General features: G+C 41.3%; 1 protein-coding gene across 1 annotated transcript in view; it reads left to right on the top strand.

Moving 5' to 3' along the window:
* MYO3B (myosin IIIB) overlaps window positions 1-27964 on the top strand; it is a 380991-nt gene that overhangs the window by 185792 nt on the left and 167235 nt on the right. Inside the window, exons 17-22 of the mRNA XM_069540813.1 lie at window positions 1147-1273; window positions 2074-2284; window positions 3086-3233; window positions 4611-4764; window positions 5984-6072; window positions 7836-7965. Coding sequence (XP_069396914.1) covers window positions 1147-1273; window positions 2074-2284; window positions 3086-3233; window positions 4611-4764; window positions 5984-6072; window positions 7836-7965 — 859 coding nt within the window. The remainder of the gene's footprint in view (window positions 1-1146; window positions 1274-2073; window positions 2285-3085; window positions 3234-4610; window positions 4765-5983; window positions 6073-7835; window positions 7966-27964) is intronic.

Below are 27964 nucleotides of genomic sequence, written 5' to 3'. Positions count from 1 at the left end.
AAATGGAAGAGATGCATAGGGCAAGGTATTGGGAGAGGGGACACCACCTCCTTTCACCACCTTCCTGTGTTTGCCAACCCAGAAGTGCTCCAAGCCTCGTCAATTAGGGATTTTAGTGGAGGCTCCATTACATACGCATGACTGATCAAGCCATTGCCTACTGAGGATTAACTCCATCTCCAGCCAGTATCCCCTCCTTGAGGTGCGGGGTTCCACTAAAAGTTCCAACCCTTGAATCACTACGTTGGTGCCTCTGGCAACCAGCCCTTCCCCCACCTATCCTCCAAGAGTCACCTCATTAGCACAGACTCAAGTGTGGTTGAAAGGGGCTTATCGTGAATAACAAAGAACACCCTTCTCAACCCTATCACTCAGAAAATTCCTGGAGTTTTAGAAACTCTTGTGCCAGAAATGAGTATGAAGACCAAATATACATTGGGCTGGCCAGAAAGGTCATAAAAACCCGAATGAACTTTTTGGCCAACCCAATATTATTATATTAAAACACCACAGATAATTTCTAGTGAGTCTTTCAAAAGATTTTCTGACCTCATTCATGACCATGTACTCCATAATTCAACTTCGAATGTTCTAGTGAAACATCAGTGAATGCCCTGCCAACTATTTCATAAAAGCTATATTCAGAAGAGGTTAAGGAAACATATCCACTCTTGTTTTGAAGAAAGAACAATACCTGAATTAGGGAGCTGGTATTAGTTAGGGTGAAAGGCTAAAAGTGGCTGAAAGAACAAAGATCAGTTCTCTCTAATGTAAGCATTCCAAGGCAAGAGTTTCAGGTTGTACAACATCACTGTTCCATCAGGTCATCGGTCTCAGGCACCCTAATCAGTGGTGCGGTTGAGGTTGGGTTGCTGGGAGCTCCATCCAGCAATAACGGACAAAATGCCTGGAGGAGGCAGGCTCCATTCTGTAAGGCAGGCCTGGAAATGGCCCGTGTTGCTCTGCTTGCTCCTTTCTTAAGAATTTAGTTACGTGGCCTAACTGCAAGGGAGGCTTGGAAAATCTTTTGTGTGCCCGGGAGAAGGGGGAGGATGGACGTTGGTGGACAGCTAGCAGTTTGCACCACAGCACAAGTGATCTAATTGACTGACAGTGACCAAACATGGTTCTTGATGTCGTTTTCAGGAGGTGCACTCGGTGTACAGAATTTTGGCTGGGATTTTGAATATTGGAAACATTGAGTTTGCAGCGATTTCCTCTCAACATCAAACTGATAAAAGTGAGGTGCCCAACGCAGAAGCCTTGGAAAATGGTAATTATTTGACGCCTGTGCACTGTGTGGCTAAAGTACACGTTTCTTTCACTTTGGGAGTTTTTCAGGACTCTGAAGCATGGTGTTTTGTTGCTGGTCGTTCAACTGGCTCTGGGTGTTTTCACTAACCAGTATTTCCCAGAGGCTGTCTTGTAGAACATCAGTGTTCTTTTCATAAGTGGCAAATAGATGTTCTTCAGAAAAGAATTCCATGCCGGGTAACTCTGGGCAGTGATTCTCACCAGCGGCTGCTTTTGAAAATCATCTACAAATTTTTGAAAAAAATGCGAGAGGTTGGACCTCACTCTAAAGTCACTGAATCAGCATCTGCAGGGGACAGAGTTGGGACCTATTTATTTTTAAAGTTCCGCAGGTAGTAATGGCAGCACAAGGAATAAGAATCCTGAGTTAGAAAAAACCTGATTTAAATAAACACCTTTTGTGTTAAACTGTAGCACTTTTTATGGTCTTTAATATACTAATGTGCTTTGTGATTCTCCAAGAGCAGACTATACCCTCCAGCAACTGCTCCAACTTATTTGGCCAAAGACCACCTCCTTCCGCATTTTCTTCATCTAACATGTGTGAAGAGTTTTCAGAACAGTTTGGGAGGTATTGCATCAGTCGGGGTGCTTCTTGGGGTTAAGGACCCGGCTTGTTTATCCTTGGCCCTGAAGTGCTGAGGATGAGCCTGGCATGTAGCTGGTGTTGAGTAAATACTGGCTAGATGAATGGATGGATGGGTGGATGGATAGATGGATGTCTGCATTCTCCGGCATCATCCTTACCCTCTCTTCTAGCTGCCTCGGTTCTCTGTATCAGCCCTGAAGAGCTCCAGGAGGCCCTCACCTCACACTGCGTGGTCGCCCGGGGTGAGACCATCATCCGCGCCAACACTGTCGACAGGGCCTTGGACGTCCGAGATGCCATGTCCAAAGCCCTGTATGGGAGGCTTTTCAGCTGGATCGTAAATCGCATCAATACACTCCTGCAGCCAGACAAAAACTTATGGTAAGTTCCCCCGGAGAGCAGAGGCCTTGGGGAGAGTTGTCATTCAGTGTCTCTTAGAGATTGCAAGAGGAAGCATTTGGTTCTCTCTTGGGTTTTCTTTAGTGAAGATCTCAGGCCATCTCCTTTAAAAGGTGCAGTGTTTATACCCGAGAGGCTCATGATTGATGGAGCCATTACAGTGCAGTGTTCAAGAGAACAGTCTTGGCTGGGAGCTGGGAAAACTGGGTTTGCATCCAAGCTTCACAGCTTCATCAGTGCATGTTCGAGGTTGTAGTTTTCTCATCTGTAAAATGAGTATAATATCCTCATCATAGTGTTGCTTTTAGAATCAACTAAGACATTTCATGAAAAGTGTTTAAAGCACAGTATCTCACAGTATTATTACTACTACAGCTTTTTCTTTGCTGAGCATTAGTGGTTTCTTGATTGTGGAAGAATTGACAACATCAAACTCTAGAGTCTTCTTCCAACTAAGCTTTGTGTGTGAGAAAGTAGAAGAATAAATGAGCAGCAGCTCCAGCGCCTTCAAACAGAGTGGTTCCTCTTTAATCTCTTTATAAATGGAGCTTCTGAGGAAGGTTTGAAAGGATTCTGCTGCTTTAAAACAAGAAGTTGGAAGTACTGTTGAAAAACTCAAGGAGCCTATGGTTTAGCACACAGACAGTTTCTCCCCCGAAGGTGGCAGGATGCCGATTTCCCTGAGTGGCTACATGTGTTGACAAAATGCAGGCACATATATTCTCACTGTCCTGAGATGGCTGTTTCCTCCCCTAAAAGGTTTTATTCTTCTCTCTCATGCAGTACTTCAGATGGTGGTATGAACGTGGGGATCTTGGATATTTTTGGATTCGAGAACTTTCAGAGAAATTCATTTGAGCAGCTCTGCATAAACATCGCCAATGAGCAAATCCAATACTATTTCAATCAGCACGTTTTTGCTCTTGAGGAGGTAACAGTGAACTCTGAAGGCACTAGAGCTGGTGGGAAAGGTGCCTCAGGCTGCTCAGAGTTTGAAGCAGAAACCCTGTTAGGTTAACAAGCCAAAGACTCCAAAGAAAAACCACTGGTGACTCAGCTCAGTGCTTTGTGACCACCTAGAGGGGTGGGAGGGAGGCGCAAGAGGGAGGGGATATGGGGATATACGTGTGCATATAGCTGATTCACTTTGTTATACAGCAGAAACTAACACAACATTGTAAAGCAATTATACTCCAGTAAAGGTGTAAAAAAAAAAAAAACCCCCACTGGTGAGGCAGTCCTGTCAAAATAACTCAACAGTCTAAATTTAGTCTGGAAAAAAAGAGGTCTCGATTTCTGTGGAAAGGTACATTTCCTCCCTTGAGTGAAGCTGGTGACAAGCCAATTATTTAAATGTTGTTTCCAAACTGATTCATGTGCATTGCTCAGAATGCTACATTCTCTTCTGCTTTATTTAACTAAAAATATCTATGATCATGTCCAAAATGACTCAGGATGATCTTGAACTCAGGACACAGGTTCTTGTTGTTCTTAACTCCCAAACTGCCCATCCCCTCTTTTGCACACCAGACCCCACAAGAAGTGGTTGGGTATCTTCAGGGAGGAATAAGAGATGTTCTTGGTTTTCTCAAAATGGAAATCTTTCCCCTGTTTAATGGTAAATAAAACAGGATGTGAAGCTAGTGGACCCAAAGGCTAGGGGCCCTTCTCCTCCACCACATCCTGTACCCCAACCCCAAGACTCTCCTGTATAAAGAGGGATTATGTAGTTGCACAAACTAAACGTTCTGACCAAGTTCCTTGTTTTAATACAGGAGCAAGGACACACAAACTACTATGATTAGATAAACACAAAGACATGGACTAAAAGTACCAGTATTGGTTTTATCACTGGAACTGGATAAATCTGTATCGCACTCTTCTCCCCACTCACTTGTACAAAACTAGACCTTATTTCAGTCCAGTTTCCTTCCGTTTATCTTCCTGGGATATCTGGAGTTTTTCTAGTTTTTTAGTCTGAGATGATTCCTTTGCAGAATCCTTTGCAGAAGATAGAAATCTGCTTTCTTCCTGGTTTAAACCTTACTTGTCACTAAAATAAAAAATTTTCAGCTTCCCTTCCTTTCTACATCAGTTTCTCAATTCTGAGTCCCCAGGTCAGTGTTTGGGAGACAGAGAGCCATCCCTTCTCTTGCCACCTTCACCTGCCTACTGCAGAAGAGCCCTGTCCTACTCACATAATAAAATACACTCTGTTCAGTGTTGCCAGACACAAAAAAGTGCAGGCAAACTGGTGGTACCTAGGCCCGTTTTGGGCTGGAGAGATTCACAATCCGTTTCCTTCCAGATGGAGTATCAGAATGAGGGCATTGACGTGACACCCGTGGAGTACGAGGACAATCGCCCCCTCTTGGATATGTTCCTCCAGAAGCCTCTGGGACTGCTTGCACTTCTGGATGAGGAAAGTAGGTTTCCCCAAGCAACGGACCAGACCCTGGTTGGTAGGTACCTTTTGTAAAAGGCATATACGTGCAGAAGAGAACTTGGCTACTGGGCTCACGTCATCAGATGAATGTGGTTTAAGGAATCTTTCCTGTGTATTTTGGCTACCCGGTGATTGTGAAAATATAGACCCTGCTTTTAATGAATTGGAATATTCAGAACACGTCCTGGTAGAATTTGACGGCAAACCTGTCACCATCTCTCAGACCTTGCTCACTTTCCTGTTTCTGCAAATGGAAATACCTTTACCCTATGTCAATATCATTTTTTCCACCTTCCGCTCCCTTATTTCCCATAACCAGTACTTGATTCCCCTCCTTTCTCATGTCCTTCTCTCGTATCTCCACCTGGACGCCCAGCCATCTCTAGTCCAAGTTTGTACAGAAGCCCCTGCTGGTCTCCTGGGTTCCAGGCTCATATTCTCCCCCTCTACCCTGGACATCCCAGCTGATTTAGTCTTCCTAAAGCTACCTTTTCATTAGGTTACCATTATCTATGAAGTGACAGTAAAACACCTCCTTCTGGCATTCAAGGCCCTCTGTGCTTTACCCCTGTACCTATTGAGCTACTCCTCCTCCTTTGTGAATCTTCAGTGTTGCACATGGTCCTGTCTCTCACTTACATTGTGAGATCCCTGGGCAACAAAGCCCCAACCCTTGCATCCCTTTACTAGTTAGCACAGTTCCTCACACAGAGTAGTAGGTCGTCAGTCACAACAAAAGCAAAACTATTTGTAGAGGGAGGAACACGAAGTTTCAAGCCTTTTTCCCAGATGGAAAATTGATCTGTGGGAGAGATTCACTTCTAGGAGTTGAGATTGTCACCCTCAAGTGACTTCCTTTTATTTATAAAATTGTCACAAGTTGCCAAGAGGAGTATAAACCAGGGTTATTTGCCTTCCATGGAATATCTTCATGGTTCTAAAGCTAATTAGCTGGTCTCCTGGTGGCATCAGTGTTCATCCTAGGAGTTCTCAGAGCAGAGCATGATACCGTAGGGAACAGCCTGACACTAAAGACAACATGAAACAAGTAAATGAGAACTCAGCTGTAAATGCCCATCACATGGGGGAACCTTTCTCCATCACTGAACATACAAGAATAATATCAGGCTACTCTGAAATTCCTTATTTTGGGTCATCATGGTTCGAGGAGCATACTTTTGTCTGAAGGACCAAATAGTTCACGTTGTAACTTTTAAACATGAAAATCCACACAGATAAATTTGAAGATAATCTCCGATGCAAATACGTCTGGAGGCCCAAAGGAATGGAGCTGTGCTTTGGCATTCAGCACTTTGCTGGAAAGGTGAGACACGTCAGTTATTAAACCTGAACTTGACAAGGGGTAAGTGTCAACTGTACCCTGTTTGTGGCCCTCATGAAATTGCTTGCAGATTCCTTTCTCCTTTTAATTCTTCTTGAATACCTAATCATAATTCCCAAACTTTCTCAGTGGTGTTGCTCACAGAAAGTAGCCTCTGGCAAAGAAGCACTTTCTCGCTGGGGTGGCCCACAGAGCTGCCATCTGCTTCTCACCTGAGGTTTGGCCTAGAAGTGACAGCTCTCCATAGAGAAAACATATTACAGCTTTTGCAGCGTTTAGTGGTGAATGTTCACATTCAAAAGTCATTTGGAGGGAAAAAAAAGAAAAGTCATTTGGAGATGTGTAGGTAATGGAGGAGGGTTAATATCACAGTGGGGCTCAATTTTTAGCACTTCGTAGCCCAAGTGTGTGTCTACAGGGCACCAAAAATGTCTAGATGAAAAGGAAAAAAAAAAAAAACTCCATCATCCAGATGTTAAGCTTTTACAACATTAACTGAAATTTCCATTTTTCACCCATTATGCCTGAGTCTCAATTTCAAGTTCCTGAAGCGAATTAGTGAGTGATTGAGGAAATTCTTTCCCCCTGTAGCCAACAATTCATTGTGCACGTTACTCTCAAAGGAGCGGCGTGAATTATGGCTAATTGGTTCTCGCAGGGTCTGCTGAGGCCCTGGGTCCAGAAAATGGATAGGAGCTCACTAAAAGGTATTTCTGATTATTTTGTTGATTTGAGACTTACTGAAATTATTTTTCACGTTCACATCATGGCATGGAAATTAATTTTGCCTGACTGGAGGTTGGTTAAAAGGCAGTCTAATACAAGTGAAGAGGTGGTTTTTCCCTCCACATAATACATCATGGTATCTATTTTGGATCTTTGCTAGAAATTGCAATCCAATTTTCGCCCTTAAAAACTTAATTTACCTTAGCATTGAAGCCTGACTGCGTATGACATCTACCCTGATCCCCGCGTCCCCCTTCTTCTCTGCTCTTCTGCCTTCCATTCCTGTCCCTTTTCTCACACCTCTCTTCCCATCTCTCTGTCCTTTTTCACCTATTTCCTACCCAGCCCTCTTCTTCCCTCTTTCTCCCTCTTGTCCTTTCTTGACTTTAAAGGAAAAATAGGATCCTTTTCCTTCTGGGCTCTGTGTCTTTTCCTGAATTCATTTGTCACTCAACACTTATTTCATTGGAACATCCCTTAAAATTGCACTGACCTGGATCCCCTCTGTCCTGAGAACCGAGAACTGCTGAAAATCCCTGAGCCATCACTCAGGTGCCACGAGAACCTTGGGAAGAGTGAGGGTGCAGTGGTTGTGAGCGTGGAGCCAAACTGCCCAGGTTGGGATACCTGCGCACCGCTGGTGACACGTGTGACCATGGCACATTATTCAGCCTCTCTCTAAGCCTCTGTTTGCCCACAGTAAAATAGAGATAATAACAGTGTTAACCTCACAGGATGGGTGCTTCCCATATTGTGAGTGCCCGATACAATTATTCTGATGTGATATATCTTTGACAGGACTCTTCTTCAAAGAATAATTGAACAAGAGGTTAAGATAAACTGGCCTCTCAAAAATTACAATTTTCCCCCCTTATATGGTGGTCTGGGTTTACAAGCATGGCTGTGTCAAGATGAATTCTATACAGAGGTTGATTAATTACTGACCTCGGACAGTGTGCCCGTGTTGCCAGTGATGGGGTTGGTATTGGCTCACTTGTGCTTTACTATTCGTGTTGCAGGTATTATATGATGCTTCTGGGGTTCTTGAGAAAAACAGAGACACTCTCCCTGCCGATGTGGTTGTCGTACTGAGGACATCAGAAAACCAGCTTCTTCAGCAACTCTTCTCAATCCCTTTGACCAAAACAGGTACTTGGAACCTCCCTGACAGCCCTGGAATCTGATGCTTTTACAAGCTCTGCTGGGGTTTTCCATTTCGTGTCTAAATCCTGCCAGGGCTGCACTACTAACATTTTGAACTTTGAGCAGGTATAAAAGTCTATTCAGCTAAGTTCAAGAAAAGGAAAGTGATTGTTTCTTTTGCATCTAATTGCACAGCATCAGCCTATATATACATGTGTGTACACACACACACACACACACACACACACACACACACACACACCTCTTAGACTTCTCATTTTCCCTGCCTGCTTCCTTCATTCTTCCATTTATAAAAACGTATTTTGGGAATTCCCTGGCAGTCCCGTGGTTAGGACTCCACACTTCCACTGCAGATGGCACAGGGTCGATCCCAGGTCAGGGAACTAAGATCCTGCAAGACACACAGTGCATCCAATAAAAAATAAATAAATAAAGCAGGTGTTATTATCAGTTTATGCTAAACACTCTAGAATGATCTCAGTTTTCCTAGAATTATTGGGAAGATTATTTCTATTTATGTATTATTTCAAGTAATGGGACTGGGGCCAATCAAAGTCATCCAATCATGGGGTCCTCAGAGGTCAGCTGGCCCAACTTCCCACCTAGTCATCGACCCCAGCCCACTGCTCTCCTAACCTACTTGGAACAGGTCTGTCACTGGCCTATATACACAGCCTTTGTCTACTTACAGTCAGCCTCTGTGTAGTTGCTCGGTCAGTCCTCATGCAGGAGCAGGAAGCTAGAGCCAAAAAATGGAGCATCCTGGTCTTTGCTGTTTCACCAAGTAGATTCTAACTGGGTCAAGCTCCTTTGATTTCTCTGGGATTCTTCTGCCTTTGGTTGGGCAGCAGACTCAATCTTCCCATAGCTCTCCTCTCAAGGGCTTTATGTTTTTGAGGCTATGCCTGGAAACAGCTGCAGATATGCTTTTAAGAAAGGAGGCAGAGAAACCTCTGTATCATTGTTCATAATTTCTTTTTCTTTCCACATCCCTCGTGAAATTATTGGCAGTGTGTCTGGCATGGGGCCTCTGCAAGCTAAAAGAGTGTGGTTGCCAGGCCTGAATTTTACCAGCGTGCAGAGGAATGAAAAGCTTGCTTAAGAAAAAAGTCATAATCTACAACGTTTTTTTCATCTTTACTTTGAAACCATGTTCTTAACTTTTTTCAAACATGCTCCTTTAAATGAAAATAGTAGAGTGCCCATCAGAAGGCTGCCCTCCAGCTTCTTCTCCAGACGTCCATTGGGCACAGCCAGGATTTGATTCATTATCAACTTCTGGGAGAGTGGGCAGCTGTGGGCACAGCTGTGGCTCCCTCACCAGACACTCAGGTGTATCAACTCACTAGGTAACTTGTGCAGAAGCAAAGACACGGCCATTTTTGATAGGAGATGTCCTCTTTGAAATAAAATATATCCAAGTGACTTGTTAGCTAGCATTTATACCCTCCCATAAATATGAGTAGTGACTTGTCAAATCTGTTCACAACTTCGGAATTTCTAATTTTTCAACCTTTGGCAAAATAAAAACAAGTTCACAGTCTAGGCCACTGGGTGGCGCTGTGCAAGAGGTCAGGCTCTGCAGCCAGCCTGCTGTTGCCCTTGATAACCTAAAAGCCAGGGAGGAAGAACAAAGAGGTAGCCTCCCCTTCTTATTTTTGCTTTTCTCTGAAAGAACTTTCCTCCTGTCTTATAACTCTTTCTGCATTTGCCTTAAAACTGCACCCCACATGACCTGGAGGAAACAAAAGTGAAAACTAAGACTAGAACAAACATGTTTTCCGGACATGCTTCCTTGTATTCCTGAGTTGTATATTATGCATAATAATTTCTTTTGAGATCCTTAACTTTCTCTTCTCCACTATATTTTTGAGTATAATTAAGAAGCCATGAATACACATCAAAACTAGTAAGCATAATTCTGTTTTCTTTTTCTGAAATTATTCATGGAAAAATGCCTTCAATCAACAAACATTTATAGAAGAGCTGCTAATAATAAGGCACTGTATAGGCAGTAAAGGGGATTAAACAGATAAAGATAATGTGGCTTTGCCCTAAAAGCAACTGGAACTTTTTTTTTTTAATACTTAATTTTATTTCTTTTTTTATACAGCAGGTTCTTATTAGTCATCAGTTTTATACACATCACTGTATATATGTCAATCCCAATCACCCAATTCATCCCACCCCCACCCCCACCCCCCGCGGCTTTCCCCCCTTGGTGTCCATATGTTTGTTCTCTACATTTGTGTCTCAACTTCTGCCCTGCAAACCGGTTCATCTGTACCATTTTTCTAGGTTCCACATACATGCGTTAATATATGATATTTGTTTTTTTCTTTCTGACTTACTTCATTCTGTATGACAGTCTCTAGATCCATCCACGTCTCAACAAATTACCCAATTTCGTTCCTTTTTATGGCTGAGTAATATTCCATTGTATATATTACCACATCTTCTTTTTCCATTCGTCTTTTGATGGACATTTAGGTTGCTTCCATGACCTGGCTATTGTAAATAGTGCTGCAATGAACATTGGGGTGCATGTGTCTTTTTGAATTATGGTTTTCTTTGGGTATATGCCCAGTAGTGGGATTGCTGGATCATATGGTAATTCCATTTTTAGTTTTTAAGGAACCTCCATACTGTTCTCCATAGCGACTGTATCAGTTTACATTCCCACCAACAGTGCAAGAGGGTTCCCTTTTCTCCACACCCTCCCCAGCATTTGTTGTTTGTAGATTTTCTGATGATGCCCATTCTAACTGGTGTGAGGTGATAACTTGTAGTTTTGATTTGCATTTCTCTAATAATTAGTGATGTTGAGCAGCTTTTCATGTGCTTCATGGCCATCTGTATGTCTTCTTTGGAGAAATGTCTATTTAGGTCTTCTGCCCATTTTTGGATTGGGTTGTTTGTTTCTTTAATATTGAGCTGCATGAGTTGTTTATATATTTTGGAGATTAATCCTTTGTCCACTGATTTGTTTGCAAATATGTTCTCCCATTCTGAGGGTTGTCTTTTCGTCTTGTTTATGGTTTCCTTTGCTGTGCAAAAGCTTTAAGTTTCATTAGGTCCCATTTGTTTATTTTTGATTTTATTTCCGTTACTCTAGGAGGTGGATCAAAAAAGATCTTGCTGTGATTTATGTCAAAGAGTGTTCTTCCTATGTTTTCCTCTAAGAGTTTTATAGTGTCTGGCCTTACATTTAGGTCTCAAATCCATTTTGAGTTTATTTTTGTGTATGGTGTTAGGAAGTGTTCTAATTTAACTCTTTTACATGTAGCTGTCCAGTTTTCCCAGCACCACTTATTGAAGAGACAGTCCTTTCTCCATTGTATATCCTTGCCTCCTTTGTCATAGATTGGTTGACCATAGGTGCGTGGGTTTATCTCTGGGCTTTCTATCTTGTTCCATTGATGTATGTTTCTGTTTTTGTGCCACTACCATGTCTTGATGACTGTAGCTTTGTAGTGTAGTCTGAAGTCAGGGCATCTGATTCCTCCAGATCCGTTTTTTTCCTTCAAGACTGCTTTGGCTACTCGGGTCTTTTGTGTCTCCATACAAATTTTAAGATTTTTTGTCCTAGTTCTGTAAAAAATGCCATTGGTAGTTTGATAGGGATTGCATTGAATCTGTAGAATGCTTTGGGTAGTATAGTCATTTTCACAATGTTGATTCTTCCAATCCAAGAACATGGTATATCTCTCCATCTGTTGGTATCATCTTTAATTTCTTTCATCAGTGTCTTATAGTTTTCTGCATACAGGTCTTTTGTCTCCCTAGGTAGGTTTATTCCTAGGTATTTTATTCATTTTGTTGCAAAGGTAAATGGGAGTGTTTCCTTAATTTCTCTTTCAGATTTTTTATCATTAGAGTATAGGAATGCAAGAGATTTCTGTGCATTAATTTTGTATGCTGCAACTTTACCAAATTCATTAATTAGCTCTGCTAGTTTTCTGGTGGCATCTTTAGGATTCTCTATGTATAGTATCATGTCATCTGCAGACAGTGACAGTTTTACGTCTTGTTTTCCTATTTGTATTCCTTTTATTTCTTTTTCTTCTCTGATTGCCATGGCTAGGACTTCCAAAACTATGTTGAATAATAGTGGCGAGAGTGGACATCCTTTTCTTTTTCCTGATCTTAGAGGACATGCTTTCAGTTTTTCACCATTGAGAATGGTGTTTGCTGTGGGTTTGTTGTATATGGCCTTTATTATGTTGAGGTAGGTTCCCTCTATGCCCACTTTCTGGAGAGTTTTTATCATAAACTGGTGTTGAATTTTGTCAAAAAGCTTTTTCTGCATCTATTGAGATGCTCATATGGTTTTTGTTCTTCAGTTTGTTAATATGGTGTATCACACTGATTGGTTTGTGTATATTGAAGAATCCTTGCATCCCTGGGATAAATCCCACTGATCATGGTGTATGATCCTTCTAATGTGTTGTTGGATTCTGTTTGCTAGTATTTTGTTGAGGATTTTTGCATCTATATTCATCCGTGATATTGGTCTGTAATTTTCTTTTTTTGTAGTATCTTTGTCTGGTTTTGGTATCAGGGTGATGGTAGCCTCATAGAATGAGTTTGGGAGTGTTCCTTCCTCTGCAGTTTTCTGGAGGACTTTGAGAAGGATGGGTGTTAGTTCTTCTCTAAATGTTTGATAGAATTCACCTGTGAAGCCATCTGGTCCTGGACTTTTGTTTGTTGGAAGATTTTTAATCACAGTTTCAATTTCATTACTTGTGATTGGTCTGTTCATATTTTCTGTTTCTTCCTGGTTCAGTCTTGGAAGGTTATACCTTTCTAAGTATTTGTCTATTTCTTCCAGGTTGTCCATTTTATTGGCATAGAGTTGCTTGTAGTAGTGTCTTAGGATGCTTTGTATTTCTGCAGTGTCTGTTGTAATTTCTCCTTTTTCATTTCTAATTTTATTGATTTGAGTCCTCTCCCTCTTTTTCTTGATGAGTCTGGTTAATGGTTTATCAATTTTGTTTATCTTCTCAAAGAACCTGCTTTTAGTTATATTGATCTTTGCTATTGTTTTCTTTGTTTCTTTTTCATTTATTTCTGCGTTGATCTTTATGATTTCTTTGCTTCTGCTAACTTTGTGTTTTGTTTGTTCTTCTTTCTCTAGTTCCTTTAGGTGTAAGGTTAGATTGTTGTTTTGAGATTTTTCTTGTTTCTTGAGGTAGGATTGGATTGCTATAAACTTCCCTCTTAGAACTGCTTTTGCTGCATCCCGTAGGTTTTGGATTGTCATGTTTTCATTGTCATTTGTCTTTAGGTATTTTTTGATTTCCTCTTTGATTTCTTCAATGACCTCTTGGTTATTTAGTAACGTATTGTTTAGCCTCCATGTGTTTGTGTTTTTAATGATTTTTCCCTGTAATTTATTTCTAATCTCATAGCGTTGTGGTCAGAAAAGATGCTTGATATGATTTCAGTTTTCTTATATTTACTGAGGTTTGATTTGTGACCCAAGATGTGATCTATCCTGGAGAATGTTCTATGTGCACTTGAGAAGAAAGTGTAATCTGCTGTTTTGGGATGGAATGTCCTATAAATATCAATTAAATCTATCTGGTCTATTGTGTCATTTAAAGCTTCTGTTTCCTTATATATTTTCATTTTGGATGATCTGTCCATTGGTGTAAGTGAGGTGTTAAAGTCCCCCACTATTATTGTGTTACTGTCGATTTCCTTTTTTATAGCTGTTAGCAGTTGCCTTATGTATTGAGGTGCTCCTATGTTGAGTGCATATATATTTATAATTGTTATATCTTCTTCTTGGATTGATCCCTTGATCATTACGTAGTGTCCTTCCTTGTCTCTTGTAACATTCTTTATTTTAAAGTCTATTTTATCTGATATGAGTATTGCTACTCCAGCTTTCTTTTGATTTCTATTTGCACGGAATATCTTTTTCCATCCCCTCACTTTCAGTCTGTATGTGTCCCTAGGTCTGAAGTGGGTCTCTTGTAGACAGCATATATATGGGTTTTGTTTTTGTATCCATTCAGCACGCCTGTGCCTTTGGGTTGGAGCATTTAATTCATTCACGTTTAAGGTAATTATCGATATGTATGTTCCTGTGACCATTTTCTTAATTGTTTTGGGTTTGTTTTTGTAGCTCCTGTTTTTCTCTTGTGTTTCTGACTTAGAGAAGTTCCTTTAGCATTTGTTGTAGAGCTGCTTTGGTGGTGCTGAATTCTCTTAGGTTTTGCTTGTCTGTAAAGCTTTTGATTTCTCCGTCGAATCTGAATGAGATCGTTGCCGGGTAGAGTAATATTGGTTGTAGGTTCTTCCCTTTCATCACTTTAAGTATATCATGCCACTGCCTTCTGGCTTGTAGAGTTTCTGCCGAAAAATCAGCTGTTAACCTTATGGGAGTTCCCTTGTATGTTTTTTGTCATTTTTCCCTTGCTGCTTTCAATAATTTTTCTTTGTCTTTAATTTTTGCCAATTTGATTACTATGTGTCTTGGCGTGATTCTCCTTGGGTTTATCCTGTATGGGACTCTGTGCACTTCCTGGACTTGGGTGGCTATTTCCTTTCCCATGTCAGGGAAGTTTTTGACTCTAATCCCTTCAAATATTTTGTCTGGTCCTTTCTCTCTCTCTTCTCCTTCTGAGACCCCGATAATGCGAAAGTTGTTGTGTTTAATGTTGTCCCAGAGGTCTCTTAGGCTGTCTTCATTTCTTTTCATTCTGTTTTTCTTTATTCTGTTCTGCAGCAGTGAATTCCACCATTCTGTCTTCCAGGTCACTTATCCGTTCTTCTGCCTCAGTTATTCTGCTATTGATTCCTTCTAGTGTAGTTTTCATTTCAGTTATTGTATTGTTCATCTCTGTTTGTTTGTTCTTTAATTCTTCTAGGTCTTTGTTAAATATTTCTTGCATCTTCTTGATCTCTGCCTCCATTCTTTTTCCAAGGTCCTGGATCATCTTCACTATCATTATTCTGAATTCCTTTTTTGGAAGGTTGCCTATCTCTACTTCATTTAGTTGTTTTTCTGGGGTTTTTTCTTGTTCCTTCATCTGGTACATAGCCCTCTGCCTTTCATCTTGTCTAGTTGTTTTTCTGGGGTTTTTTCTTGTTCCTTCATCTGGTACATAGCCCTCTGCCTTTCATCTTGTCTGTCTTTCTGTGAATGTGGTTTTTGTTCCACAGGCTGCAGGATTGTAGTTCTTCTTCTGCTCTCTGCCCTCTGGTGGATGAGGCTATCTAAGAGACTTGTCCAACTGGAACTTTGTTTTACCATCACTTTCCATCTAGAATTGGGCACTAATTTCTCTCCTTATGACGATATTTGCTTTCAGACTTCAGTTTTAAAGAGACTGTGTGTCCTATGTTGAAGGTCAGAATATTAATTAAACTTCTAAAGGTTAAAAGCTCCACATTCTATGTTTTTTGGTTTTATTATATTATAGCCTTTTAATTATTATTATTAATTAATTTATTTATTTTTGGCTGCGTTGGGTCTTCATTGCTGTGCATGGGCTTTCCCCAGTTGTGGTGAGCAGGGGCTACTCTTCGTTGCTGTGCATGGGCTTCTCATTGCGGTGGCTTCTCTTTGTTGCGGAGCACGGGCTCTAGGCATGCAGGCTTCAGTAGTTGTGGCTTACGGGCTGTAGAGCACAGGCTCAGTAGTTGTGGTGCATGGGCTTAGTTGGTCTGCGGCACGTGAGATCTTCCCGGACCAGGGCTCAAACCCGTGAACCTTGCATTGGCAGGAGGATTCTTAACTGCTGCACCACCAGGGAAGTCCCTGTATTACAGCCTTTGCAAGTGGGAAAACCTGGACAGAAGTAGGTTGTATTATTTTTGGTAATAATGCAAATACTTGTTTCCAGCACTTACCCTTTAGGAAGGGCGATGTAGCTGTCCATCTCAGCATTGTGGCTGGCAGCAAGGTCCCATGCATCCTAGCATTTTAGAGAAGAATATGCTAATATTTTCAGCGCATGAGAAACTATTTTCTTGGTTTTTTAAATTTTTATTTATCCTACTTCAAACCCTTAAATACTTAAACAGGGCACTAGTTCAGTGAGCATACGTATTATGGACAATTACTTTACAAATTTCTTTTAGGGGATGAACTACAGAGAGGAAGGAGAAAGGTCAAAGTTGGGAAACCTTGGAAGCTATTAACCCCAAACTTTAAAAAGAGGTCCAGGGTTGGGCTGCTCGATTTCGAGAGGAGAGGCCCCTAAGGGATGTTGGCAGTGCTTTAGCTCCTGGTCTTGGTGGTGGCTGCATGGGCTTTGCTGTGTAATATTCACTGTGCTGTACGTTTATATTTTGTACACTTTTACACACATGCAATCTATTTCACAATAATACTTCTTTTCCCCGAAGGATAGAGAAGAATCATAAAATGCAAAGAAAAACTTTAAATTTCTTTATCTAAGATGTCCTGTCCAGTTAAGTTCAAGTGTCCTGGTAGCCAGACTCCTGCTCTCCTTTGCTTTCAAACACAGGCCTCAGAGAGCCTCCAGCTGACATTCCTTGAAAAAAGTCAGCCTCCTCTCCTGGACTGCTGGGCGGGTGACAATCCCTTCGTTGGTGGATATCAAATAGAAGTATTGGCCCTTGGTTTAATCGCTTATCAAGGTTAAGAGGATTAACCTCTGAGTATGTTTGTGTAAAACTGTAATATAAAATCAGAGAGAGTAATCCAGTTGGCATTTTCAAGTTTCCTGTTCGCACCTTCCTGTTCATGTCCTACATCCCCAAACACTGAAAAGGGTGGAAAACGTGGAGCATGAGCTCTTGGGTCCAGGGTGGTCAGCTTCTCCCAGGGTGCTGCAGCTCCCTTCCCAGCAGCCGTTTCTGTGGGCGCCCAGCTGCGCCTGGTGGTGGAAACATCTCTGCCTGAAGGGTGTGTTCTCGTTCTGAGATGCCCAGTGACCATCAGGTAAACGGAGGCAGCTGCAGTCAGGACGGATCCTCTCTGTTCCCCTCTCTGCTTTTGCGACCACTCTTTGACCACTTCAGACATGTCAAAATTTTCTTTGTGATCCTTCCTATTAATAGGAGATTCTCTGAAGACTTTATATGTGAAAATTGGATGTGGCAGCAACACTGCTTTCCAACCCTTCAGCTGGGACTTTTCAAACTGAATGGTGGAGGTAGAAAAACATTAAAAGGAAAGATGTTATAAGAAGGTTTCATGGCCTATTTTCCTGTTGGGGGAATGTTCCACTTGCTACAAGTAAACTAGAGAAGAGTTCAAAAGGCTCAGGGGAGGAAAGAGAAGAGAGGGTTTCAAAAGGAACTTGAAAAATCCATTTCTGTCTTTGAATCATGAATTCTGACTTCCAAATAGGAGTGTGGGGTTTTAAAGGAGTTAGGAACTTGGGAGAAACTAGAGAAAACAAGAATACCACGGAGGGGATATTCTCTGAGCCTCAAAGTCTGGTTTTGCTTCAGAATCTGGAAATGAATTTTGTCTCTGTTGCCCTCTTCTGTCTCAGGACTCTCAGGTTTCTCCCTTGGAATTTGATTTGCAGTAAAAATCAACAGTAAATTTTCTCTGCCTTGACTTACGTTGGTTCCCCTTTTTATTTGGATGGGGAGTGGAGGCAAGACGAGTCCCCGCCCTGTAGCTGCAAAGCTCAGTAACACCTTCACTGCTGAAATCCTTGCTGTGGATGGTCTGATCCTGATTCTGTAACTCCCCAAATTAACGGCATTAAGCTCTTAAGGGGGTGCCTTTTTGTAACCATCTCTAAGAGTTTTCATTTTCCACTGATGGCTGCTCCTGCATCCTGGCAGTTCAGCACACGAGTCTGGCAAGATGAGCTGACTCTCAGTGACAAAGTTCCAGGTCACAGACATGGACAGTGCTCTGCTCTTCCTGAAAGGGAGAGGCGCGAATGAGCCAACTCTGTCAGGGAGCCTGGCAAGTCAGTTCCTCCTTGTACAGAGGCCTGCCTCTTTCTTCTAATTTGGAAGTGCATCTCAGTCAACAACCAATACGTATTTATCATCCTTCTAGATCTGGTGCCTTCTAGAAGGAATAAAAGAAAATCCCAGTCAGAATAGTCAGTGACAGATAAACAGAGCCAAATCCTAAAATGTTTAAGGGATGCACAACAGGCATGTAAATCAATAAATGGGGGCAATATAAGCACTGTATCTATACAAGTAAAACTATCAGTAGAAGGAAAAGTCATGGAAATATCATGGTTCAATGTGGAGAAAGTTCTTTTAACTAAGAAAGGTTTCTTGGAAGAGATTTTTTTTTTTTTTTTAAATAGGAGACTAGAGAAAAATTAAATGTAAAGCCTGGTGTAATGAGGCATTCTACGCCAGGGTCTGCAGCCCTGGAAAGGAGAGGGAGGTGGAAGTGGGATGAGCAAGTGAACAGGATGGGGAGGAAAGGACTCAGGGCAGAGGGAGGGAAGCAGGGTGGGTAAACGGTGAGGGGCTCCTGAAGGGAACAGCTTCAGAGTAAGAAAGAAAAACTTGAACAGGGTGTTAAAGACTAACTAGAGAGAACCAGGTCCTATCTCCAAATATGGTCACCTTCTGAGGTACTGGGCATTAGGACTTCAACATATGAATATGGTCAGGGAAGGGGGGACTACAGTTCAGCCCCTAACAGATCCCTAATTGCTGAGGGAGCTGTTCCATATGAGCCCCCTTACCAGGGGGCCGTATGGGGCCACCGCCTTTCCCCATTAAGCCCAGGGACTGTTGTGTCCAGCCAGAGAGGGTTTGCAGCCTCACCCAGTCTGAGAAAGAGAGCTCGGCCCTCGCCTTTTTCCTTCCTCCCCCTCCCACGCCAGAGCAGCTAGCCCAGAGCAGAGGGGTGAGAGAGAAGACTGCTTCAGGCCATGATGGTATCAATCCAGCCTGGAGGGAAAGGAACAGTGGGAAAAAGAGCTTTGACTTGAGATGATATTAAAGGTTAAAAATAAATAAGAAAGAATCTTCAAAACCAAAAGTAATCTTTAATAACAGAAAATATCTGAAAATCTGTGAAATGGGCTTAAACATAGTTAATGGAGCTGCCATCCTCACAGAAAGGTGAGGGGTCAGCAGGGGTGGGGAAGTTACAGGAAAAAGTGGAACCGTTTCTTGTTTATCCCCAGTGAACTGAGATGCCTCATTATGCTGATTTCATGCTCGAGGCACAGCAGAGAACCACAAAGCTTTCTGTAGGTGTGACCCTGGGAGGCTGGCAGATTCCATCACTAGCTGAGGATTCTTCCCAGCACCAGCCCAGGGTGGGTGAGAGTCAGATTCTTGTCTCAGGAACAGAGCAAAATAGCAAATGTTAATCACATGGGCGCCTCATCTCCAACAACCTACCATCAGAGCTGTGCAATTCAGTACTTCGGGCTACCCAGCTGTGCAGTTGTGCCTCATGCAACCAGCTTGTCTACTTGGGAAGACTGTAAGCTTCGTGAGAACAAGGACCATGTCTTCTATTTCATTTATATACAGAAAATACAGTCACCACTGTTCACAGTACTTCACTGTTCCATGCCATTACAACATGTTAATTCTGCTCTGAGATTACTTCTGTCCCCCACTCCCACCCTCATCACCACACCTTCCAACCCTGCCCCTTCCCTGCCTCCTAATCCTTTTTTCTTCCTCCAAAACTCAGCCCTAGCATCACCTCCTCCTGGAAGTTCTTGGTCTGGGTTGGGTGAAATCCCTGGTGACACTGGGGTGTAAGTTCCATGAGGACAGGATTTTGTCCATTCAGTAAGATTCTCTTTCTAGCTCCTGGAGAGGCACCTGCACATACGAGGTGCTCAGGAGAGCCTGTCTTTTCAGGCAGGGAGTGTACTTTGTGAACGGAATTTCCTTGTGGTCTCGAGAGCACTTGAAATGTATTTGGGTCATCCTTATTTATGGTGCTGGCTGGGAGCCCCCCAGCATGAGAGATTTATTTCAACAAGTTGTGAAATCCAGAGCTCCACCTAGAACTCCATATTCTGAATCTGGGGAGACACGCGTGAAGCCCTATTAGGACTCAGATGCCAGAGCAGCTCAGATAGAACCACAGCTACATCTCTAGCATTTGAGCTTGATTGCCGGCCCCCTTCTTGGTGGAGTGGACAGGGTGGGCTTTCCCAGAAGCAAACAGCACACGCACGTGCTGTAAGTACTTTGTTGGGAAGCCCAAGATCCATGTACTTACTCAGAAACGTGGGTACCCTGGGGACTCTGGGTGCCCGTGTGGTCACACTCCCTTCTATTACTGCCACAGCCAACTGGGAGGACCAGCCAAGAGACCTCTGCTGCCTCTGTGAGGTTCCGTGGGGGAGCAGTGTCCCCTTCTGCCCTTTGACAGGCTGGAGGGGAAGGCAGAGGGTCCTGGCAACCGCTGGACCTTCCGGGAAGAAACTTCACACCTTCCCGCATCTCCCTTTGTTAATGGTTTTCAGCCCTTGTCTAGAAGAATCTTTGATTTTCTTTGCTAGCTTGTTGAGGACAAAGTGTATGTGTGGTGTGGTTGTGAGGCAAGAGATCATTCATCTCTTGAAATTCTTGTTTTGGTTTGTTTTCTCGAATCCCTGAATGCCTGTAGGTTTTGAGTTTGTATTCCCCAGGTGCTGGGGGGTTTTTTTGCTTATTTGTCTTTTGGTTCAAATGTAAGCAGCTTGAATGTTTCTTTCCTTTTAAAACGTCTACCTGCAGTTTCTTCCACCCAGTCAACTGTGGTGGAATAAAGAGCCCTGGGCTATAAGTCAGGAGACAGGCTGAGTTTGACCTGGGTTGGTACTTTGCACCCAAAGGGTTTAATTCAATTTTCTGAACTAGCTTCCCATCTGCAAAGTGAGGGCTTTGCGTGAAGAAGAACCTCTCAAGTAGAAGGAAGCTTAAGGTCAAACAGACCAACCTCTAGTAATCCCTACGCCAAACTTTCAGTCTGGAGTTACTGTGGTTTGAGAGCTGTCACTGGCTCTCTGTTGTTCATTGGTCTATTGCACCGTGCTGTCCACTGTAATATAAAATGTTCTATTCATCACATTTTCAAAAGTAAAAAGAAGCAGGTTGTCTTAGACCATTGGGCTGCTATAACACAATACCACAGACTGCGTGGCTAATAAACAACAGAAATTTATTTCTCACCGTTCTGGAGGCTGGGAAGTTCAAGATCAAGGCACCAACAGATTTGATGCCTGGTGAGGGACCATTTCCTGGTCCATAGTTGGCTGTCTTTTCACTGTGTCCTCAGATGGCAGAAGGGGTGAGGGAGCTCTCAGGGGTCTCTTTCATTAGGACACTAATCCCATTGATAAGGGCTCTGCCTTCATGAATCACTTAACTCCCAAAGGCCTTACCTCCGAATACCATCACGTTGGGGGTTAAGATTTAGCATATGAATTTGTAGGGGGTGGGGAACACAAACATTTAGTCTACAGCACAGACAACATTACTTTTACTAATATATCTTTACTCAACATATCAAAAATATTATCATTCAACAAGTAATCAATATAAAAATTATTGAGATATCGTACCTTTTTTCTTTTTTTAAACTAAGTCTTTGAAATCTGGTGTGTATTTTTTACTTACGGCACATCTAGTTTGGACTAACCACATTTCATGTGTTCTGCAGCTACCACGTTGAATAACATGGTGGCTACAGAGAATCGCTGCCCTAGCCACAGATGTGCCTCATTCCTGCTCTCAAAGAGAATTGCAGAAATGCCAAAGAGCCCTTCTTGCTGGTCCTTCCAAAGAAAATAAATTCTTCTTTCTTCATAAAATAATATTTTACTGCATTCAGACTTCAGCCTATTTCCCAGTATGTGAGAAAAGTCGGTGTTCTGGATTTGCAGAGTTCCAGCACAGGCTTGTGGAAAGTTCCCTTGGTTCTCTTTGCAGAGATAGAAAGGTCCCATATCATCAGTATCAAGAGCAGTGTTTTCCCAAGCGTGTTTCATGAAACTCTAGGTTTGTGGGATGTGATGAAGTGTGAGGTAAAGAAGAGATTTCTATGGTCAAAAAGCATGGGGAATACTAGGTATGAAATTCCATAAGCATCTTTACTGCAGAAATACCAAGAGATGGCTCTCCTGTACAGGGCTTCTGAAACCAGTAAGATGCTTTTTTGCGAAAAGCATCTTGAGGGTCAAGAGTCAAGTGGGACTTACTGAGGCATTGCTGATCAGAAAATTTTCTCCCTGAGTCTTTCTTTTCCAGGGCAGTCTTCCAGTGTGGATCTTAAATCCATTTCCAAAAGTTCTTCATGCTTTCCTAGCTCTAGGGACCCTGTTGCTGCTGTGTCCTTGAAAGACAAAAACTAAAATAACGTTCACTAATGAGTTGTAATAATGGCTCTAATATTGGGAAAGTATCTGTTATGAATCAGATCCACTATCTTTCCTCAGCACATTTTAATACTTTTTTCATAGCTTCTAAGTGTGACAGTGAACGTACGTTTTATTTTTAAGTAGCAGTACAGTTGAGGGCCATTTTATTTTATTTCTTTAATGATCTTGTCAAGTACAGCAAATATGGCAGCTTTGACTTTTCAAATGGTCAGAAATGCAAGAAAAACAAATTCTTCTTCTCTCACCAGAATCCTTCTTATTCATAGAGAAGAAATATGTTCCCATTTAAGATGAAAGGTTCTTTGCATTTATTTCATAGCTCATATTGAGGAAAAGTCTCAAGGCCATTTACGGTTTATTAATTCATCCCACTACAAAATCTCTTTATCATGGGGTTTTCAGGCCATCTTCCCCCCTCCCCACCTTACTAAAAGGTAACTCCAGGCACTTCAAATAAAGTGAATTAGAAACAAAGCCATCATAATTATAATCTCTCTACTTAGAGATGGATCACAACTTAATGCTTTTTTCCCCAGGAATTTGGGTCATGTTAATAAAAACTATTTTTCTCTTTAGAACACAAGACCAGCTTCTAACAGTCTGGTCCATATGTTAGAAGCATATAAAAGTTAATCATTTTGCTCTGGTGCCAGCGTGTTGTGTGCGAAGAGAAGCTGTAAACCACAGCTGTGTGGAGTAACAATTGTGAACTTTACTGGCTCGCACATGTGAGATGTCAGTAAACTAAATAAAATGTCACTTAACTTTACTGGAGAGTTGGAAGTGGGAGAGGAGCGCTAAGATTTTATTAAGGTTTGCATTTAGTAGAGTGGTTCCATTCTTTACGTTTCACAAGGACAGTTCTAGTTACACAAAACCCAGATCAACTGTTTTCCAGATGATTAGGTTTGGCTTAGCCACAAGGATAGTGATTGCTGGGTAATCAATGGGAACTGTGTGCCGTTCACCTGGTTTGGTATGTAAATGACTAAAAAATTCAGACATCATCTAAAATCAGTTGGGTTCAATCAGTTTGATCAGGCAGCAGTTCCCTCAGTTACTCAGTGGTTTCCTTTGAATGTGGCCAGAAACCCTGAAACAACCACAGAGTCTTTAATTAGGCCATCCGAGTTGATGGGCTCTCTCAACATCACTGCTCAGTGCCCTGCACAGCAGATATCTGACCTCAGGCCATAGGCTTGTATACTCTTTGCCGCCATTTCCTTTCTTGGTGAACTGGGGACATGGCTCACAGTGTTGTATTAAATAATTCATTCTATACACTTAGCATAGTATCTACTACATTGTAGACATTCAATAAGTGTTAGTATTTAAGTATTGTTAACTCTTTGCTGATCTGGAGCAGAGGGACAAATATAGGGCAAAATAAGTGGATTTCTACATGTATTTCCTTATCTCTGATGAATTGTTTTAAAATACAGTAGATAATATTATACAGTACTGTGGGTTCTCCTCCCTCCCTCCTTTCTTCCTTCCTTCCTTCCTTCTTTCCTTCCTTCCTTCATCTCTTTCTTTCTTTTGAGAGTTTGTGATTTCTTTGTTTTAAAAATAGTACCTTAAGAATATAGACGGGAAAGAATAAAATACACCCTCAAACCTTAAATCTTCAGTTTATTTACTTTGTTTTCTAGTCATCCAACCCAACATTTAATGAGTTCTAGGCAATAGAAAATTGGATAGTCTATAAAACTCTGATTAACTGAAACTCCTAATTAATAACGTTTTATAAATCTCAAAATACATGCTGAAGAGAAGGTCACTAACTTGAGTCAAGTGATTTAGCTTAAACTAAAACTCCGTGGCCAACTAGGACCTCTAGGGGCTCCACGTGGCTCTAATCAAATCCCCTAGACCAGCAACATCTACATCTCCACTCGCCACTGAAACTCTGTTAACTATAAATTTAACGGGAACACTTTATTCCCAAAACTCAATAAACATTCATCCAGCCTTCTGGATGATGAAACCCAGATACTTAGAAGGCAAGTAACTCATTCAAGCCCTCCTAACAAGTAAGTGACAGAGCTGAGACAAACCCCAGGTGGTTCGACCCTAGAACTCACAATCTTAACCACTTCACCTCTGCAATCCAGGCCTCAAATAGCTTGAGCAAAGTTTCTGAAATATGAAGGGAGAGTGGTATGGCCAGAGACCAGCAAAAAGTTCAGGGTACGTGGAGGGAAGTGAGGTGAGCTGGGGCTTGCTCCTAGAAGGGTATTGGATGTCATGTTAAATAAAATTTAATGCCACACAATTTATTCCTTCACTCATTCATTCACATATATTTATTGAGTGCCTACTATGTGCTAGGTTAATTATGCTAAACACTAGCTATAAAGTGGTAGATAGAATGGACTTAGTGCCTGCCCTAATGGAGCTTAGACTCCAGTGAGGAGTCACAGACACAGTGTTAATTAGCTTCATGGGTAGCTTTCAGTGTCACATCAAGGAACATCTAGGCATTCTCTAGAAACATTTAAATCCTAAATCTATTTCATTCAGGCTTATTACTCATCCATGGTGCTATTGAATGCACTAACTCTGTAGAGTGGTTCACTGTCAATTGCTATTTCTTTGGAATAATGAGCCATAGTGTTCTTGGATGACTGAAAGAAGAATCTGTGATACTGAAGTTTTCCAAGAGATGGTAGATGTGATCCATCCATAGAAGGCAAGGATCTACTGTATATAAAATAGATAACTAGTAAGGACCTACTGTATAGCACAGGGAACTCTACTCAATATTCTGTAATAACCTATATGGGAAAAGAATCAGAAAAAGAATGGAGATATATATATATATATATATCTCCATTCTCTCTCTATATATAACTGATTCACTTTGCTGTACACCTAAAACTAACACAACATTGTAAGTCAACTACACTCCAATAAAATTTTTTTAAAAAAAGAAGGCAAGGGGAGAAATCATCTTAAATGTTGTTCTGGTGCATTGGAGCATCTTCAATAAACTTTTTTTTTTTTTTTCAGCATCTACTATATGTAGGGCACTTCACAAATCTTCTAGCAGGTGCTAAAGGAATATTTTTTGAATTAATGAATGGGAATAGAAATTCTTAGTGCCTGACTTCAGAAACCATGTGACCTATATAAGGAAATAAAGCATTTCTAAAGATAAATACCAATAGAAGGTAAAATATTTGCATTGATTTAAAAAGACTCAATAGGGCTCAGACACAAGGGCTCATTGATTTAAAAGGACTCAAAAGGGCTCAGTGCACTAACAAACTGCAGCCTCTAGAATTAGCACAGAATTGTGATGCTTGTAGAGTTCCTTCATCAGAGGAATCTTTTTTGTTGGCCTTTATTCTCAATAGGGTCTTTTCTTTAAAAGAAAAGTCAGTAATTAATTGCATCCCAAGTCTTCAGGATAAGACTTTAATTTAGGAAGATTTGGAAATCAAGGAGTTATTCTGGATGCTATGCCACAGTTCTATAAAGCCAAGTTCTCAAAAAAGCAATGTCTGTACTTACGAAATAAAACTTACATTAACTGCATCCTTCAACACCATGACACATATCAGGTTCAGTAGAAGAATCTTTCTGGTCAATGCCATTTTATGAACTGGTAAAAACACAAATCTGAGAGAGAGAGAGAGAGAGAGGGAGAGAGAAAGAAGAGAAGAGAGAAAAGAGAGAAATATGTGGGTGTGTTTGTGTCCAAGAAAACCTGTGGCAGTGTAGCTCAGATGTGAGTCACGCTGGCCAGTTAGGCATGTTATAAGCTTTGCTTCCTATAGAGTGTTGCATTTCTCAGTATGCCTGTCCTTTTTTTCTGGATTCTTAAGCTGCTACATTTTTTCTCAAAGATACACACCTGAATGTTCAGACTAGGTCCTTTAAAAAGGCGCTAGGTGATATGAAATAGTCATTCCTTGAAAGAAAGCAAAAGAATTGGTAAGTGGGAAAATTATACTTGGATACCTACAGATCAGAAGTTAACCTTGAATGCTTTCAGAATCTCAATCAAAAAGTTTATATAAGTGATGATTGCATTCATATTAGTACCCAGCTTTTCAAAATGACTGATACTTGCTAATATGCAAACTGAAAGAATCGTAATTTTTTACTAAGAGAATACATATTATGAAGATGTTGGTGCAGAAAGAAGTCAGCAAGAGGCAGAGTGACAGGTAAGGGAGGAGTTTATTAGTATAGGACACTTGTGAGAGATACGAGCAGGCAGGCAAGGGAGTGCCTCTTTATTTTGTTCTTTCTTATTTTCTCCACCTCAGCAATCTCTTAAAATGTATTTCACAGCCTTAGATAGACCTTTGGACCTGAATGGAGGCCCAGCACTATTCAACCTTTTTTACTCCAGTTTGCATCCACAGATACTACTCTTACTCATGTGCTTGTTGGTCAGCTTGATGTTGCTTTTCTATTTAAAAAAAAAAAAAAAGACTCTAGGTTTTAGAACAGTTTTAGGTTCTCAGCAAAATCGAGAGGAAAGTACAGAGATTTCCCATATCCCCTTTGCCACTACTTGCACAGCCTCCCCCATTATTACCATCCCCCACCAGAGTGGTACATTTGTTACAGTTGATGAATCTACATTGACACATCATCATCACTCCAAATCCATTATGGTTTACATTATGCTTCACTCTTGGTGTTGTACGTTCTGTGGGATTGGACAAAGGTATAATGACATATTCATCATTATAGAGTCATACAGAGTATTTTCACTTTCCTTAAAATCTTCTGTGCCTTGCCTATTCATCTCTTCCCTGGATCCATGATCTTTTTATTATCTCCATTGTTTTGCCTTTTCCACTTGGAATAATACAGTATGTAGCCTTTTCAGATGACTTTTTTCACTTAGTAATATACATTTAAGGTTCTTCCATGTCTTTTCATGATTTCATAGCTCATTTTTTTAGCACTAAATAATCCATTGTCTGGATGTAACTCAATTTATTTATCTCTTCACCTACTGACATGTTGGTTGCTTCCAATTTTTGGCAACAGGGATTTCTGTGCAGACATGTTTTCAACTCCTTTGGGTAAATACCAAGGAGCGTGATGGCTGGATCATATGTCAGAGTATGTTTATTTTTGTAAGAAACCACCAAACTGTCTTCCAAAGTGGCTGCACCATTTTGCACTCCCACCAGCAATGAATGAGAGTTCCCCTTGCTCCACATCCTTGGCAGCATTTGATGATGTCAGTGTTCTGGATGTTGGCTATTTTAATAGGTGTGTAATGGTATCTCGTTTTAATTTGCATTTTCCTGATGATATAATGTGGAGCATCTTTTCATGTGGTTATTTGCCATCTGTGTATCTTCTTTGGTGAGGTGTCTGTTAAAGTATTTGGTCCATTTTAAAATCAGGTTGTTTGTTTTCTAACTGTTGAATTTCAAGAGTTCTTTGTGTATTTTGGATAACAGTCCATTATCAGATGTGCCTTTTGCAATTTTTTTCCCTAATGTTGCTTTTCAAACAATATTTTTTACTACCCTGACCAGCTCTCTAATCTACAGCCTAGGTAAAGTTCTCACGTGTCCTGGCCACAGATGTCACGCAGTCTTTTTTTGGTACTAGGTCAACATTACACTGTTCCTTGTAGTTCCCTCTCGCAAGAGTCCACCCCTCTTACACCACATTGCCTGACATTGATCTAGATGCAGCTG

Source organism: Delphinus delphis, chromosome 7 (genome assembly GCF_949987515.2).
Source record: "Delphinus delphis chromosome 7, mDelDel1.2, whole genome shotgun sequence".
Taxonomy (NCBI): Eukaryota; Metazoa; Chordata; class Mammalia; order Artiodactyla; family Delphinidae; genus Delphinus; species Delphinus delphis.
Note: the sequence above shows the minus strand (reverse complement) of the source record. Positions and strands in the feature narration are given on the sequence as shown.